At 54.4% G+C, this 18,335-nt stretch overlaps 1 protein-coding gene across 7 annotated transcripts in view; it reads left to right on the forward strand.

Moving 5' to 3' along the window:
• PACSIN3 (protein kinase C and casein kinase substrate in neurons 3) overlaps positions 1 to 18,335 on the forward strand; it is a 44,442-nt gene that overhangs the window by 19,750 nt on the left and 6,357 nt on the right. For 5 of the 7 annotated variants that reach the window (XM_075326359.1, XM_075326364.1, XM_075326365.1 and 2 more), the window contains exons 2-8: positions 6,921 to 6,996; positions 11,007 to 11,098; positions 11,640 to 11,796; positions 14,244 to 14,479; positions 16,531 to 16,686; positions 17,017 to 17,192; positions 17,349 to 17,469. In XM_075326359.1, coding sequence (XP_075182474.1) covers positions 11,054 to 11,098; positions 11,640 to 11,796; positions 14,244 to 14,479; positions 16,531 to 16,686; positions 17,017 to 17,192; positions 17,349 to 17,469 — 891 coding nt within the window. In that variant the 5' untranslated portion in view covers positions 6,921 to 6,996; positions 11,007 to 11,053. The remainder of the gene's footprint in view (positions 1 to 6,920; positions 6,997 to 11,006; positions 11,099 to 11,639; positions 11,797 to 14,243; positions 14,480 to 16,530; positions 16,687 to 17,016; positions 17,193 to 17,348; positions 17,470 to 18,335) is intronic. The other 2 variants (XM_075326362.1, XM_075326363.1) reach the window with 1 other exon arrangement.

An 18,335-nucleotide genomic window follows, 5' to 3' on the forward strand; every position in this document is an offset into this window, starting at 1 on the left:
GCTTGGGCCCCCTCTTCTCCTGCTGCCGTGCCGCTTGGGCCCCCTCTTCTCCTCCTGCCATACCGCTTGGGCCCCCTCTTCTCCTGCCGTACCGCTCGGGGCCCCTCTTCTCCTCCTGCCGTACCGCTCGGGGCCCCTCTTCTCCTCCTGCCGTACCGCTCGGGGCCCCTCTTCTCCTCCTGCCGTGCCGCTCGGGGCCCCCTCTTCTCCTCCTGCCGTGCCGCTCGGGGCCCCCTCTTCTCCTGCTGCCGTGCCGCTCGGGGCCCCCTCTTCTCCTGCTGCCGTGCCGCTCGGGGCCCCCTCTTCTCCTGCTGCCGTGCCGCTTGGGCCCCCTCTTCTCCTCCTGCCGTGCCGCTTGGGCCCCCTCGCCGCCGCCCCTGTTGCTCTCTTCAGATGAGCTGCGTTGTTTTCGCTCTGTTATGGAGTGTAATTGCTCCATGTGATGTGGATTCCTCCCCGCACTTATCCCAGCTGCCGCTCCCACTATTACTCTTAATATTCCTCTGTTCTCCAGACTTTCTGTAACGTCACTTGTGGAGGGGATTGCCTAAATCGCCGCCTGGATTATGACGGATGCATGATGAACACAGCTTCAGATTTTAGGGTTTTTCCCTATTGCTCTAATGCTTTTGAAAGGCCGCTCACATTTCCTCTTTGATTTTGGTTTAGATTTAGAAATGATCTCCAGTTCTGTGTACGCAGCTCCTCTGCAGAGCGATGCCGCGTCCAGTTCTGGATCATAATCCGGCTCTGTCCCTATGTAACATGATAATGAGCAGTGCAGCTGTGAATGCAGCTCTGGGGTGCGAGGAGTGCTTAAAGGGGGTGCTCCCATCTCCAACATCCTATTGCTATATGTAATAAGTATAATATTATTAATAATAATAATAATAATATAATATATTAGAGATGTAGTCTAGTTCTTCTGATTCACTGTCGCTTTCCTCATGTTCTGGGCGTTGCAGGACCTTAGTTGCTCGTTTCCGTGACCATGGGTACCTAACTGTGACTGTTTGGCCGGTTGTAACCATGGATACCTAAGGTCCTGCAATGCCCAGAACATGAGGAAAGTGACCTAATGAATCAGAAGAACTAGACTATATCTCTAATAATAATAGTATACTCAGAGAGATATATATCTATATCTCTATGATCATGGAGATGGGAGTACCCTCTTTAATACAAAGCTGTAGCACATTCATGTCCTCCTCCTTTCCCTCCATTCTTGCTCTATAAGGCTGCTTTCACACCTCCGGTTTCTGCAATGCGGCACAATCCAGCACTTTGCAGGAAAATAGCAACCGGTTTTTTTTGTTTTTTTTTTTTTTTGCCGGTTACGTTTTTCCTGCATAGACTTTAATTAGTGCCGCATTGTGCCGCATGGCCTTGCGTTCCATCTGGTTTTTGCCGCATGCGGCAGATTTAGCCGATGCGGCGGCCGGATGGAACGTTGCCTGGCACGTTTTTTCGTGCGGCAAAAAAAACCCGCATCACGCCGCATTCGGCCGATGCGGCGCATTTTTCAATGCATGCCTATGGCAGCCGGATGCGGCGCGATGCGGCAATAACCGGACTGGCCGCAAAGTAAAACCTTATGCAAAGCATGCGGTGTGTTGCATAGCTTGCACAGCTCAAGCCGGATGTGTGAAAGCAGCTAATCAGGAGCCGTCAGTCCTGGTTTCAGTAAGAATGAGGAGTTCAGTAGGAGGAGAAGTGGCTCATGTGTGGAGGAAAGAAGCGGCTCCTCTGGCGCTGTATACTGCAATGTTTGCTTATTCTGATCGCTTTGCCTTATGGTTTGAAGTTCTGTTCTGTCACAAGCTGCTGCACGTCTTCTCCACCTTCATGCTTTACACTGCAGCTTTGCTTCCTTTCCATTGGCTGCTAGTAGCGCAGGTTAGATCTCCATTGTATCCTACAGACTGTCATAGTGAACTTGAAGGAACGAATTCCCTAGTAAAATTGTCAAACGCACCAGGCCACTGCCTGAAGGGGAAATCTGCCTTAAAGGGGGGTCGTCTGTTTCCTTAGAGGGGTCTTCTGATCTGAAGTATCAGATAACTAAAATATCTCCTCGCTCCATAGTTGCTGGGACCCTCCACTGAGCCACAGAATTAAGGAGCTGCAGAGCTGCGCTCCTGCTTTGAGAGAGCTTCAGCCCCCCCCCCACCCCCCAACCCTTGTAAGGAGGGAAAAGGTGGAAGTTTATTCTGGAATTTGTGGTAGGATCTCTTCCCCCCCCCCCCAGCAATAATTAGTGATTGATGGGTACTCGGGACCCCACAAGGATGTACAAAGTCAGTATATGGTGAATTTTTATATCTTTTTACTGACAATGTCTGAAAACTGGGGGGAAAAGCGGCCCCCGCTCCTGGCCGTGTCCAGAACGAAGCTGCCAATGAAAGTCCTAAATCTTGTGTGTTATGAAATTGTCCATGTCCTCCCGACTGTGCTGTAAGACCCCCTGACTGCAGCAGGAGCCTCCCCCTCAAAGGAGATGTGGCTCCGAGAAGTCCGGGCCTAAAGATTCCCAAAATCAAAACTGGCTGCGGTGAGAAGTGTGGCCTAACCAGGCACATGCGCCAGCGCTCCGCTCACAGAACGAGCTGCAGTCATCAGTTTGGCGCATTTTATAAGCGGCTTATGGTGATGTTCACACTGTGCGTTTTTGCTGGAGTTTTCGTCTCCGCCCCGATGTGCCGGCAGTGCCGCCTCTTCACTCTGCCAGCCGGTGTCTTTTGGTCCCGCCGCTCTCCGCACAGCCGTCCGCCATGACTCGTGCAGCCTCATATTTGACGTTCCGCCTCGGGAGGAGTTGGATGTGACGACCTCCGGTTTTGTGGCTCCTCCAGACGCCTCATCTGCGGGAACTTATATTTATTACTTCCTGTTATTATACAGTGAATTGCCCAAACCCCCCCCTGTGGGGACTCTGCGGTTACAAGTGATTTCACCATAAATCAGCAGTAAGAGGGGCGTGTATATTTATGGTCATGCTGGAAATATGGCGGATAATGGGTGATGAATGGTTGTTATTGGCGGCCGTGCAATGATCATTGTGTGAGGGCTTAAAGGGGTTGGTCTGTAATGCCCTGGAGGAGCAGGGTCACCGGGACGTCTGCTGCGCGGCAACACGGAGCTGACCCCTATGTGATGCCCCCACTGATGCAGTGGGGAGTCTCCCGCCCCGTTCTCTTGGCTGGCGGGTGGATGAGTGTGCCCCCCCGTTTTCTTGGTTATCAGGTGGATAAGTGGGCCCCTGGGAGCTGGCGGGGGGATGAGCGCTCCACACCCCCCCCCCACCCCGTTCTCTTGATTGGTGGGTGGAGGAGTGGGCCCCGCAGGGTTTGGCTCATATCCGGTCCTCTTTGTTGTATTTCAGAGGGCTTTTTTTTTTTTTTTTTTTTTTTTTTTTTTGGTGACTTTGCTCCGGTGATCGCACAGGTCACACGTCCAGTCGTTTGAGTTATTCTCTGCCGACCTCGGTTTTCTCGGCTTCAGTGACTGACCGCTGGGAGTGACGGAGCTGCTCCTGCCTCATTTATGTCACCCACTGGGTGAGCTCCACTTTCTGTCCTATCGGTCTCCAGAGAGTCGAGATGCCCTGACAGGTGCAGGCAGCAATAGGGTTAAATGTTTATAATATGACCTTTTGGTCAGTAATCTTGGAGGACGATAGGTGCTGGGATGAGCACCTTCTTGCAGAATCTGGAGGTCGGCAATAATGCTGGATCGGCAGAATGCAGAGCTGGTCACCACAGCGCCGCACACCGTGGAGTGGCCGTTCTCAGTACTGCAGCTCAGATCACATTCACTGCAATAGGAGCCGGAGCTGCAATACCGAGACCGGCCGCTGTGTGGTGTGCGGAGCAGAGACCGGCCGCTGTGTGGTGTGCGGAGCAGAGACCGGCCGCTGTGTGGTGTATGGAGCAGAGGCCGGCCGCTGTGTGGTGTATGGAGCAGAGACCGGCCGCTGTGTGGTGTATGGAGCAGAGACCGGCCGCTCTGTGGTGTATGGAGCAGAGACCGGCCGCTCTGTGGTGTATGGAGCAGAGACCGGCCGCTCTGTGGTGTATGGAGCAGAGACCGGCCGCTCTGTGGTGTATGGAGCAGAGACCGGCCGCTCTGTGGTGTATGGAGCAGAGACCGGCCGCTCTGTGGTGTATGGAGCAGAGACCGGCCGCTCTGTGGTGTATGGAGCAGAGACCGGCCGCTCTGTGGTGTATGGAGCAGAGACCGGCCGCTCTGTGGTGTATGGAGCAGAGACCGGCCGCTCTGTGGTGTATGGAGCAGAGACCGGCCGCTCTGTGGTGTATGGAGCAGAGACCGGCCGCTCTGTGGTGTATGGAGCAGAGACCGGCCGCTCTGTGGTGTATGGAGCAGAGACCGGCCGCTCTGTGGTGTATGGAGCAGAGACCGGCCGCTCTGTGGTGTATGGAGCAGAGACCGGCCGCTCTGTGGTGTATGGAGCAGAGACCGGCCGCTCTGTGGTGTATGGAGCAGAGACCGGCCGCTCTGTGGTGTATGGAGCAGAGACCGGCCGCTCTGTGGTGTATGGAGCAGAGACCGGCCGCTCTGTGGTGTATGGAGCAGAGACCGGCCGCTCTGTGGTGTATGGAGCAGAGACCGGCCGCTCTGTGGTGTATGGAGCAGAGACCGGCCGCTCTGTGGTGTATGGAGCAGAGACCGGCCGCTCTGTGGTGTGTGTGGAGCCGAGACCGGCCGCTGTGGTGTGTGTGGAGCCGAGACCGGCCGCTGTGGTGTGTGTGGAGCCGAGACCGGCCGCTGTGGTGTGTGTGGAGCCGAGACCGGCCGCTGTGGTGTGTGTGGAGCCGAGACCGGCCGCTGTGGTGTGTGTGTGGAGCCGAGACCGGCCGCTGTGGTGTGTGTGTGGAGCCGAGACCGGCCGCTGTGGTGTGTGTGGAGCCGAGACCGGCCGCTGTGGTGTGTGTGGAGCCGAGACCGGCCGCTGTGTGGAGCAGAGACCGGCCGCTGTGTGGTGTGTGGAGCAGAGGCCGGCCGCTGTGTGGTGTGTGGAGCAGAGGCCGGCCGCTGTGTGGTGTGTGGAGCAGAGGCCGGCCGCTGTGTGGTGTGTGGAGCAGAGGCCGGCCGCTGTGTGGTGTGTGGAGCAGAGGCCGGCCGCTGTGTGGTGTGTGGAGCAGAGGCCGGCCGCTGTGTGGTGTGTGGAGCAGAGGCCGGCCGCTGTGTGGTGTGTGGAGCAGAGGCCGGCCGCTGTGTGGTGTGTGGAGCCGAGGCCGGCCGCTGTGTGGTGTGTGGAGCAGAGACCGGCCGCTGTGTGGTGTGTGGAGCAGAGACCGGCCGCTGTGTGGTGTGTGGAGCAGAGACCCGGCCGCTGTGTGGTGTGTGGAGCAGAGACCGGCCGCTGTGTGGTGTGTGGAGCCGAGGCCGGCCGCTGTGTGGTGTGTGGCGCAGAGGCCGGCCGCTGTGTGGTGTGTGGAGCAGAGACCGGCCGCTGTGTGGAGCAGAGACCGGCCGCTGTGTGGTGTGTGGAGCAGAGACCGGCCGCTGTGTGGTGTGTGGAGCAGAGGCCGGCCGCTGTGTGGTGTGTGGAGCAGAGGCCGGCCGCTGTGTGGTGTGTGGAGCAGAGGCCGGCCGCTGTGTGGTGTGTGGAGCAGAGGCCGGCCGCTGTGTGGTGTGTGGAGCAGAGGCCGGCCGCTGTGTGGTGTGTGGAGCAGAGGCCGGCCGCTGTGTGGTGTGTGGAGCAGAGGCCGGCCGCTGTGTGGTGTGTGGAGCAGAGGCCGGCCGCTGTGTGGTGTGTGGAGCAGAGGCCGGCCGCTGTGTGGTGTGTGGAGCAGAGGCCGGCCGCTGTGTGGTGTGTGGAGCAGAGGCCGGCCGCTGTGTGGTGTGTGGAGCAGAGGCCGGCCGCTGTGTGGTGTGTGGAGCAGAGGCCGGCCGCTGTGTGGTGTGTGGAGCAGAGGCCGGCCGCTGTGTGGTGTGTGGAGCAGAGGCCGGCCGCTGTGTGGTGTGTGGAGCAGAGGCCGGCCGCTGTGTGGTGTGTGGAGCAGAGGCCGGCCGCTGTGTGGTGTGTGGAGCAGAGGCCGGCCGCTGTGTGGTGTGTGGAGCAGAGGCCGGCCGCTGTGTGGTGTGTGGAGCCGAGACCGGCCGCTGTGGTGTGTGTGGAGCCGAGACCGGCCGCTGTGGTGTGTGTGGAGCAGAGACCGGCCGCTGTGTGGTGTGTGGAGCAGAGGCCGGCCGCTGTGTGGTGTGTGGAGCCGAGACCGGCCGCTGTGGTGTGTGTGGAGCAGAGACCGGCCGCTCTGTGGTGTGTGGAGCAGAGACCGGCCGCTCTGTGGTGTGTGGAGCAGAGACCGGCCGCTCTGTGGTGTGTGGAGCAGAGACCGGCCGCTCTGTGGTGTGCGGAGCTTTGCGCCTCTGTGCGTTGTGCCGCATGTCAGACCCCCACCAGGCTGATGTATATCTCTTAAGTCTTGGACAATCCGCTAAACCGACATGACGCTGTGAATGGCTTTGTAGGCTCGTGTCGTTCACACCCCCCCCCCCCCCACCTCCTTCCCTTCCACATTGGGAAGAGGATTTTTTTCTCGGAGGTTGGATGATGGATATTTGGGATCGGGCGTCACCCTGTGTCTGCACCGGTCGGGCCGGTCCCGCTGGGTTTTGGGCCATTACTCGTCCCTTTATGGATAATTGCCTCCTCAGATGTTGGTGGGGTGTGACATCTGGGAAGGGTCCCTGCAATTTAATCTCCCAGTTGCCTGTCGCCCTCCTGGCCCGGACCCCGGCCCACTCCCTGGGCTTCTTTCTCATGAGTCACTGGTGGGGGCTGCGGTGTCACTGGGGCGTCATATCGGCCGGAGCTATATTGGGGTCTCCATATTTAGTAGAGCGTCATGTGAGCGTGCAGCTGCCCCTGACCCTTCATCTCCTTCTCTCTGCAGATTTGGAGGAGCGCAGGTCTGAGCAGGTCCGCCGTCCCCTCCCTCCCTCTCCTGGAGCTCGTCTTCTGGCTGCAAGGTATGTGACACGACTGCTGAGAGCCGGGCGTCCTGCGTCTCCGGTAAGACTGCACCCCGCTGCGTTCCCCGGGGGTCCTGCGTCTCTGGTAAGACTGCACCCCGCTGCGTTCCCCGGGGGTCCTGCGTCTCTGGTAAGACTGCACCCCGCTGCGTTCCCCGGGGGTCCTGCGTCTCTGGTAAGACTGCACCCCGCTGCGTTTCCCGGGGGTCCTGCGTCTCCGGTAAGACTGCACCCCCGCTGCGTTCCCCGGGGGTCCCAGAGATCCAGAGCGGGGGTCCTGCATCTCCAGTAAGACTGCACCTCGCTTCGTTCCCGGGGGTCCCAGAGATCCGGAACTGCGGTCTTCTTCTGTCCGCGCTCGGCGAGCGTCCGGGGTCCGGTAACTTCTATCATCACTTATTACATTTCTGTATTATTGTAGATTTTACTATTCAGGCGCCTTATACCGGGGGGCAGCGAGGGGGGACGTACAAGCTGCGATATTGCTTTACTGTAATTACTTGTAGGCACTTCATAGTATTTGTTATATATTTTTGTTCTATTCCATATAATACTTTATACCGTTTATTTGCTATATTATCTCTTTTGATTCCTGTGCAAATATAAAAGTCCTTGATTCGCCCTTTGTTAGTTCGGGGGGCTTCCTGGTGGGGGCACAATAGTGGCCGTCCTCCAGGCTGCCGAATCTCCAATCAGGGCTTTACGAAAGGTGGATGACGGCTCAGTTTGTGGCAATGACGGCAAGATTATTGGACCCTAAGGCTATGTTCACACACTGCGTTTTTTACCTGCGTTTTTGGTCCGTTTTTGCTGCAGAAATTTCTTGAGAAATTCTTGTAACCTTTCTGCAGACATTCCCCAGCAAAACCTATGGCAAAAAAAATTAGCTGTGCGCACACTGCGTTTTTTTTCTTAAGAAAATTCTTTCAGTAGATTTTCTTAAGAAAAAGAATGAGCAGTCGCTTCTTTTCTGCAGCGAACTGCGTTATTTGCCATAGATAATTGGCATAATAACGCAGGGAGCAACCAGCGGTAAAAACGCACCGAAACGCACCAAAAACGCAGGTGCATTAATCCTTCACTCTTAAATTATTTTTCTTAAGAAATTTCTTTTCTAGTGTGCACATAGCCTTAGTGTGTGTTGTGTGGTTTTGTTTGTTTTTTTTTTTTTTTTTTGTTTGTTTAAAGCTACCTCCTGAATCTTCCAAACCCCCCACCCATCTGATTGGTGGGAGCTGAAATTGAGAATCGCTGATGGCTGGGGGGGTCCAACTGCCGGAACTCCAGCCCTGGCAATACTGGGATTTTGGTCCCCATTACTAGAGCCACTCTCGGCTTTTTCTTTTCCTTCAGTCTCTGCTCCTGTCAGGACAGGACAGCCGGGGGGCAACTTGGAGTTTGGCTTTTTTTTTTTTTTTTTAAAAAAAAAAAACAAAAGCAGAATTTTTTATTGTATTTAGTTTTTTTTTTTTTTTTTGTTTTTTTTTAAAGTTTTGTCTGCCCCAATTGTCCAAATGTGAACTTGATCATTCTGTTTTACAGAATATTTTTTTGCATTTATTGTAAATTATGGGGATAACTGTATAAATGCCCCCAAAAAGTGGAAATTTTATATTGAGGGGATAAATGTATATATATTTTTTTTTTTTCTCCATAATTTGTTCCCCACTAAGTCTCACCTTGGGTATATATGGAGGGTCTCGAGGTAGGTCTTGCGGTGGCTGTGCGGTGGGCCCTTGCGGTGGCTGTGCGGTGGGCCCTTGCGGTGGCTGTGCGGTGGGCCCTCGGCCATTGCTTTTGTGCCACATGACCGTATTCTGCCGTCAGCCTCTTGTGCCGTTCTGACCCTTCTGGATTTGGATCTCCGTCCTATTCCCCCCCTCCGCTCTGAAGCCGGTGGATCCCAGTACTGGGGGAGGGGCGCAGCTCTCGGCTGGCAGCAGGTGCTGATATTTTAGGCCGGGGTTCAATGTTTATTTTGGGAGCGCTCACAGTTTCCGTTCTTGGATCGTCTGCTCCTTTTAATAACGAGGAGTCGGGCTCCGGGGCTGAGAATCCCTGAAGAAGCCGATACAAGGGCCGGCGGCTCATCTGACGCCTGGATCTCAGGGGTGGTCTGTGATCGGACCGCCGGGGGCAGCGCTACATAAATATCACACTTGGGCCAAAGATTAAAGCGCGAGGTGTGAAAATGTGACACCCGGAGTGACGCAGCGGCTGCCACAGGGGGTGACGTGTCATATCCAGTCCCGGGGGCCGGGTATATACGGTCACTGTGCAGGGGAGAGGCCAATATATTATATAGGAGGTGACGGGTATAGAAATGATACTTATCCCATCTGGAGAAAGCCATCATGGGGCACAATCTCCTCCAGTCTGCACAGTATGGCTGAGCAGAGGGCTGAATAGGTAGGGAAGGGTTAATCCATATTTTATGTACTTTAATCCCCACTTGTCTATGCCCAGGAGTCCAGTGGGCGGAGCTACTCAGTGACTCCTTTCTCTATGCACAGATCCCTGTCAGTTTTGTTTTAGGAGTCCAGTGGGCTGGTCTATTCAGTGACGGCTTTCTCTGTATCCCTGTCATTCTCGGTTTAGTAGTCCAGTGGGCTGGTCTAGTCAGTGACGGCTTTCTCTGTATCCCTGTCATTCTCGGTTTAGTAGTCCAGTGGGCGGGTCTATTAAAGAAATAATTAAAAAACGTTATCTGGGCATAAAGTCGTCAATCATTCCTTCAGTAGGACCGCCCACTGGACTCCTAAACCCAGAAAAACACAGATCCAAGTTTTAATCTCTGGGATCTGTGTATATGTCCATCGCTGTCTTTCTTGCTAGGCGTCCAGGGGGCGGGCCTAGTGAATAATTGACAAATATTTGTTTAAATCCCTGTCTTTCAGGATTTAGGAGTCCAGTGGGCGGTGCTTCTGACTGTATGTGGAGTAGGACCGCCCACTGGACTCCTAACCGAAGCCTGAGCAGAGATTAAAATGAATAATGCCGCTCCACACACAGCGAAGGGGAAACTGTCTCCTGCTCCCCCCTGTGACAGCCGCCGGGGTACAAACATCTGATCCTGAGCAAGAAAAGACCGGACATTGAATCCCCCCAGATCTGTGTACGGCATGAAACCCCCCCACATGGAGGAAAAATGGCTGTAACACGCTGACAGCCCACTCTCAGCAACCACTGGTGCACAGTCTCCACCCATGGAAGTCTACGGGGTCCGACAGTGCAGCCACACTGTGTGTGTATAGATTATATCAGACTTTGAAGTCTCCTTGCACCTCCATAGCCCCAGCTGCTGTGAAACTACAACTCCCAGCATCCACCAACAGTTCTCACCACAATGTGTGCTGTCCTGGCATGCTGGGAGTTGTAGTTCTACCACAGCTGCAGTGCAGCATTTGTCTGACTCCTGACCTCCAGCCGCAGCCTGTAATGGCGCCTCCACGGCTGACACGCATCGTCATGTCAGATATCGTTTATTTCCGCTATTCCTCCCTTTTTTGTGTTTTTTGTTTTCTTTGGATTATATAGAACTTGGGAGAAGGTTTCTTCCATTGTACAACCGCGCTGCACACGACCGAGACCCGGCAGACACGCCGTCCTGCATTGCTGCTGGCTATAGGAAAAATGCTACAAATGTTTGAGCTTCAGAGAGGCTATAGAGGCTGTGCGGCCGCGTGCTCGGTGCTGACGTGTGCAGGTCTCTGTAGCTGTCCCCATTGCCTTTCTAATTGCGGCAGCCGCTCTGCTCAGGTCTTCTCCCTTCCGCCGCCGGTCCCGAGGTCGGGTCCCCCTTCCGCCGCCGGTCCCGAGGTCGGGTCCCCCTTCCGCCGCCGGTCCCGAGGTCGGGTCCCCCTTCCGCCGCCGGTCCCGAGGTCGGGTCCCCCCGTCTATTCTTTTATGCGTCGTGTACGTGTCCCTTGTGAATGCTTTGTCTTTTGCCCGTTATCGGCGCACGTCACATTCATTCTCGTTTTTTTTTTGTTTTTTTTTTTTTTCAGTGTCCGTCTAATCTGCAAAAATTCTGTGCTGCAAGAAATCCGCGGTGATGACAGAGGACGGAGGTGGCCCCACCGGGGGCAGCTTCTGGGAGGTGAGCACCACACTGGCTAAAAAATGCTCCGTCTGTGATCCTGTCTGACATCGGCAAGACAATGGCCACCGTCCAGTGGAAGCCGTGGTCAGAGGTTTGGTGGTGTCCAGTCTAATTCTGATCCATTATGACTGAATGTCAAAAAGTGTGACTAGAGGCTTCAAGGGGACGTCCAGGACTTCAATATTGATGACCTATAGTCCTTGTTATGTTGTTTGGTATCCGATACCCGTGGCCGCCTCTGATCAGCTGCTCCCGCGGCAAATGGGCGTACACTGTGTGCAGAGGCGAACGGCACCGCTCCGTGCAGCGTCTGAGGGCTGAAACGTCTTCCCCATACCGGGCTACACTTACCCACAATCCCCTGCTCCTGGATCAAGATCTCTACATTTTCCAATCTGTCTGAGATCAGCCATGTCCCTCTCCTCCTCTCTTACAGACCAACAGATTAGTGAACAGTCTGCAGCAGGAGCCTCTCCCCCTGTATTCTTTGTACAGTATGATCACGCAGACCTGTTTTTGTTTTTTTTTCTCCCTATAGGCTGGTAACTACCGCCGCACCGTAAAGCGAATCGAGGACGGGAACCGGCTGTGTAACGACCTGGTCACCTGTTTCAGAGAGAGGGCGAAGATTGAGAAGAGCTACGCCCAGCAGCTGACGGACTGGAGCCGCAAGTGGAAGGGCAGCCTGGAGAAGGGTAAGAGGTGGAGAGGGCGAAATGGCGGGGAGACCGGCTAGAAGACCTTGATCAAAAGGGTCGTGGTGACCTCGGGGGCAGGAGGGCGGGCCGGCGCCCCCTCCGGCTGTGGCGAGAGGGCGGGCCGGCGCCCCCTCCGGCTGTGGCGAGAGGGCGGGCCGGCGCCCCCTCCGGCTGTGGCGAGAGGGCGGGCCGGCGCCCCCTCCGGCTGTGGCGAGAGGGCGGGCCGGCGCCCCCTCCGGCTGTGGCGAGAGGGCGGGCCGGCGCCCCCTCCGGCTGTGGCGAGAGGGCGGGCCGGCGCCCCCTCCGGCTGTGGCGAGAGGGCGGGCCGGCGCCCCCTCCGGCTGTGGCGAGAGGGCGGGCCGGCGCCCCCTCCGGCTGTGGCGAGAGGGCGGGCCGGCGCCCCCTCCGGCTGTGGCGAGAGGGCGGGCCGGCGCCCCCTCCGGCTGTGGCCGAATAGGCCAAACTTCACAATCCGTCTGCAGCGCGAATTTCTCCTTCAGGGTTATTCCCAACATTAAAGGGTCCTACAACCATCCGATCCCCCCCTCAGGCCAGATTGAGCGCTCACTGCACATTCTGTGTCCTCCTATAAAGATGGCTGACGAGGATGGCGGTATATGGCCGCGGCCGTCCCGACCATGGAGGAAGGTCTGTACTTTGATGACCTCTAGTCTAATCCTATCGGTGGGGTCCGACACCCAGCGCCACCTCTGATCCGCTCCTCCGCGGTGGCCGGACATACACGGAATATCTCTGCGCCACACACCGTCAAATGGCCGTTTGCACCCACGGGGCTGAGAGGTAATTGCCACTAATTGGGCACAAGCAAATAGAAGTTGGCGTCCATACGAGGTGAATGTGGGGCGCAGGGACGGGTTCAGACATCGCGCTCCTTCCGGCACCATATGTGCATAAATATTATCCGGGAAGTGGAGAATCCGGTTCCCCCAGTTCTGTGGCGTGTAACACTATACGGAGACTTTCCTCACCGTCGCTGTGAAGCCCAGAGGATCTGACGGTGAAACCCCTCCAAAAGCGAAAAAATGTGCCTGATCCACAAGCCTATGTTATGTCAGGCCCGGACACATCTGTCGCTGAGCCTGGGAGCCTGGAACGACGCGCCGCAGGGACCGCTGCATGCAACCTGAGACCCAGCACATGGCGGAAAAATCCAACTCTACGCTGAATGTCATGTAACCACCACAACCCCCATCCTCTGTAATCATTGCAGGACTATTCCTGCTGTGTCAGTACGACTGCCAGGAGTCCACGTACTGCAGCCTTGGTCGGGTGCATGTGGCCAGGAGTCCACGTACTGCAGCCTTGGTCTGGTGCACGCGGCCAGGCGTCCACGTACTGCAGCCTTGGTCTGGTGCATGCTGCCAGGTGTCCACGTACTGCAGCCTTGGCCGGGTGCATGCTGCCAAGCGTCCACGTACTGCAGCCTTGGTCTGGTGCACGCGGCCAGGCGTCCACGTACTGCAGCCTTGGTCTGGTGCACGCGGCCAGGCGTCCACGTACTGCAGCCTTGGTCTGGTGCATGCTGCCAGGCGTCCACGTACTGCAGCCTTGGTCTGGTGCACGCGGCCAGGCGTCCACGTACTGCAGCCTTGGTCTGGTGCACGCGGCCAGGCGTCCACGTACTGCAGCCTTGGTCTGGTGCACGCGGCCAGGCGTCCACGTACTGCAGCCTTGGTCTGGTGCACGCGGCCAGGCGTGCACGTACTGCAGCCTTGGTCTGGTGCACGCGGCCAGGCGTCCACGTACTGCAGCCTCAGGTGTTGTCCGTATTGCTTTGGTCTCTGCTGCTTGCGACCAGCATGAGCAGAGAAGATACGGCCATATGACTGAGGGATCGGAATACTGCTGCCACATGAGGTCAGCGGAGGAGCACCGAAAAGCAGAGGGAGATACAGAACTGCAAAGAACTCTGCTGCTTCTCTCCAGTCAGTGCTTTATCCCACCCTAGAGCTGGATCCCTACTAAATCGCTCAGTCCTCCAACAGCCGCAGCAGGGAGGAAATTATAAAGGGGAGTGAGCGGTGTGGCTGTGAGTGCAGCGCTGGGGTTTGAGAAAATGCTGAATAGAAATCAGCAGCAGCATGGATGGAAATAGTTTTTGTTTTTTTTTTTTGTTTTTTTCGCCCCAGTGCAGGATTCACGGCTACACTGCTATATAATGTCCTCCATTCTGCTGCTGCTTTCTAGTAAGTGGTGTATCGCTGCCCATTGCAGGAGTCACAGCCACACTGCTGGATACTGCTGGATACTGCTGTATAATGTGCTGGGAAAGGCAGTGAAAAATAAGGGTAAAATTCATATAATGACCATCAAGTGTTATACATACGACTGACTACACCCGACGTTTCACCTGACTGTAGACTATGTAACGTAGGAGCGGACGTCCTCGCACAATGCAGCGTAACGCTTCTTGTTGCCCGCAGGTCCTCAGTACGGCACCCTGGAGAAGGCGTGGAACGCTTTCCTCACCGCCGCAGACGCCCTCAGCGAGATCCACACTGAGCTGAGGAATCAGCTCTGGGACGAGGACAGCGGGAAGGTGCGGGACTGGCAGAAGGAAGCCTACCACAAGCAGATGATCGGGGGCTTCCGAGAGACCAAGGAGTCCGAGGACGGCTTCAGCAAAGCGCAGAAACCCTGGGTGAAGAAGCTGAAAGATGTAAGTGTCCTTCTCCGTGTGTGAGTCTGGAGACATCCAGAGCCTTTATCCTTCACTACACGGCGCAGCACTTCTGTGCATTGTCCTCCGCGCTCTTGTAGTGTTGTCTCATCCCAGCGCTGGATTCAGCGTTACACCGCTCAGAACTCCTCTGTTCTCCTCCATGCGGCTGCTTTCTAGTAGGGGCTCAATCCGAGCCCAAAGCTGGATTTGTGGTGCGCACCTCCAGTATTTCTGTACAGGGTCATCCATACTAGTGCATCATGTCGTCCTGGTGCTGGACTCACGGCCACACTGCTCAGATGTGTGATAACGGTATAGTATATGTGCAGTGGGCTCGCGTGCGGGTCAGTGGAGAGGTGCGCATTACTCCCAGATTATGGCCACATTCCCAGACAGGGACGCGTCAAGGCTCTGTTCATTTGTGGTGGTGGTGGGGGGGGGGGGGGGGGGGGGGGTCACATCTGTAGATGGGGAGACCCCTATAATTTGCACTGGTCCACAGTATGCTATGGTCCGGACTGGTGGCCTCTTCCATTGTGCATTAACTGGTAATCACTCTGCACAATGGAAGTAAAGCCTCGCTTGCTCCTGTGGGAAATCTGCTGTGCGTTACAGGACCAGCAATGTGAGCGCACCCCTCTTTCCCGTGTACAGATTTTAGGCCCATTTTATGCTACCAATGCAAAATCCACGACTATATGGACCTCTGCGGCGTGACGTGGACCCATGACATTGTGGGGCGACCCAAACCGTGCTGCAATGTGGCTTCAATGCAGTAAAATAAACTTGCAGTATGGGTCTTGACTGCGACAGCAGCGCCGGCCGACTAGATGCAACCTATCAGCTAATGCGGCACAAAACTTACTTTCTTGTAACGTTTGTGTATTTCGGGGTTCTCTGTAGACCCCGGGAGTGACGGCTCTGTGATCCCCGGAGACGTGTCCTCAGCGCAGATTTATTCTATAATTTAACCCTTCATTTAGTTTCCGGTTTCTTTTCACCGAGACTCTCTGATGGGAGTGATCGTGTTCATTTCCCAGACAAGTGCTCTAAAAATATTCCCTGCAGGGACATCGCTCCAGTGATTGTTTCCCGTGGAAGTTTAGTAAACACTCGGGAGCAGGACGGCCGTCGCTGGGAGATGGTGACCTCCGTGTGACATTGTGCACGCTGGAATCTGTGGTCGAGGGGTGCGGGGACGACATATTTTATCCTTTTCTGTTGCTTTTTAATGTTTCCTTCTTTTGGGAGAAGGAAATCGATCTTCTTTTTTTTTTTTTTTATACCTGGAAACCATCAGCAAGTTGGTATAATGTCTGTTATAATCTGCTCTCCGGTGATTCCTCCTTTTGGAATAATTGGCTCATTCTTGCCCCAAAATAAAAAATACCTGGAGCTATAGAGGCCGCACAGCGCTGGGGCCAAGCAATAGTCTTTAGTGTGTGTGTGTGTGTGTGTAGTGTGTGTAATATGTGTATGTATGTGTGTGTATATATATATATATATATATATATGTATATGTATGTATGTATGTATGTATGTATGTATGTATGTATATATATATATGTATGTGTATATATATATATGTATGTGTGTGTGTATATATATATGTATATATGTATATATGTATATATGTATATATGTATATATGTATATATGTATATGTGTGTATGTGTATATATATATATAATATATGTATATGTGTGTATGTGTATATATATATATATAATATATGTATATGTGTGTATGTGTGTATATATATATATATATGTATGTGTATATATATATATATATATATATATAATATGTGTGTATATGTATGTGTATATATATATATATATGTGTGTGTATATATATATATATATATATATATATATATATATATATATATATATATATATATATATATATATATATATATATATATATATATATATATATATATATATATATATATATATATATATATATATATATATATATATATATACACATTTCATTTATTTTTGCTGCAGAAATATTCATGAATTTCCGGCTTTTACTTACAGGTAGAGACAGCAAAAAAGCGTTACCATGTAGCCCGGAAGGACGAGCGTTCAGCCCAAGTGCGAGAGGATCATTCGAAGGCCGACGCCTCGGTGTCACAAGAGCAAATCCGCAAGTTACAGGAGCGGGTGGAGCGGTGCAGCCAGGACGCAGAGAAGGTCAGACACCGCTTCTTTGGAGAGGATTGTATGTGACGTTTCCCTAGGACAAGTCATCGCTGTTTGTAGATCCCTCAGCAGCCGGGAGATAACAGTTTTCAGGGCTGGAACAGCGCAGCTCCATACACCGTGTAGTGGCCACTTACGGTACTGCAGCTCAGAATACGTTCACTTCAGTAGGAGCCGGAGCTGCAGTACCAGGAGCGGCCACTACAGGGTGTACAGCTGGCCGCCGCCACTGATCCCATACATGACTTCTAAGGTCTCATCCATTTTTGTAGTGATTTGCCCCCAGCAGTAACCACCTGCTTTGTCCTGAATGTGTTGCAGGAGAAGGGGGTGTATGAGAAGGCTCTGGATGAGCTGAACCGATACAACCCCCGCTACATGGAGGACATGGAGCAGCAATTCGAGAGCTGCCAGGAGGCCGAGCAGAGGAGACTTCGCTTCTTTAAAGAAATGCTGCTGGATTTTCATAAGCACCTCGATCTCTCCAGCAAAGACGGGTAATGGTGGACGGCGCAGGACCCGGCACAAACCAGCCAAACACATACAGACTTGTCCTACACCTCCCCTGTACCCCTGGATGTTGCCCCCATGCTGTCCCGTGCGGTGATGCCCCCTGTGCTGTGGCATTGATCCGTGTTTCTTTGTCCTTTCAGCTTCCATGCTTTGTACCGCGACCTCAATCAGGGCATCCAGGCGGCTGACGATCAGCAGGACCTGAAGTGGTGGAGAAACACCCACGGGCCGGGCATGGCCATGAACTGGCCGCAGTTTGAGGTAGCCGTCCATACTGTGATTGCTGCAACGTACTGGTTGGATATTGATATTGCATCTCCAGAGCTGTAATCGGGTGGTCAATCGTGATACCGGGAGTCTGATCCCCACTGATTACACATTGTCCTCGCCTGAGGATCAGCCATGATGTCTGGGGAGTGGATTCCTTCGTGGTTGGTTGGGTGGATGAACCCCCCCCCCCCACCCCTTACGGTCAGGGTCCTGAGGATCAGCCATGTCTGGGGTGTGGACCCCTTCGTGGTGGGTCGGGCGGAGGTTCCCTGGTCAGGGTCCTGAGGATCAGCCATGTCTGGGGTGCGGACCCCTTCGTGGTGGGTCGGGCGGAGGTTCCCTGGTCAGGGTCCTGAGGATCAGCCATATCTGGGGTGCGGACCCCTTCGTGGTGGGTCGGGCGGAGGTTCCCTGGTCAGGGTCCTGAGGATCAGCCATATCTGGGGTGCGGACCCCTTCGTGGTGGGTCGGGCGGAGGTTCCCTGGTCAGGGTCCTGAGGATCAGCCATATCTGGGGTGTGGACCCCTTCGTGGTGGGTCGGGTGGAGGTTCCCCGGTCAGGGTCTTTTTTTGCTTCTTGCTGTGAAGTGTTTCCTTCCTAATCTCCGGACCCTCGGCTTCAGTCCTCCAGGATAAACATCCTCCGCTTCCTCCGCTCTGTAAACGTCTGCAGAGAAGTGTTGGAATTTGCACTTTGTAGAATTAATCGGTTTCTTGGGAGGAAAGAAATAAACTTCCGGCAAATTTGGAAGTTGGAAAAATGCACTTTTTATTTTTATGGGGTTTTTTAGCTAAAAGTTCACATGGGAGGCACAGGGGTCCTGAAGCCCCCGCCGCCGGCTGTGGGGAGCGGTGCA

This window comes from Anomaloglossus baeobatrachus, chromosome 10, assembly GCF_048569485.1.
Source record: "Anomaloglossus baeobatrachus isolate aAnoBae1 chromosome 10, aAnoBae1.hap1, whole genome shotgun sequence".
In the NCBI taxonomy this organism is placed as follows: Eukaryota; Metazoa; Chordata; class Amphibia; order Anura; family Aromobatidae; genus Anomaloglossus; species Anomaloglossus baeobatrachus.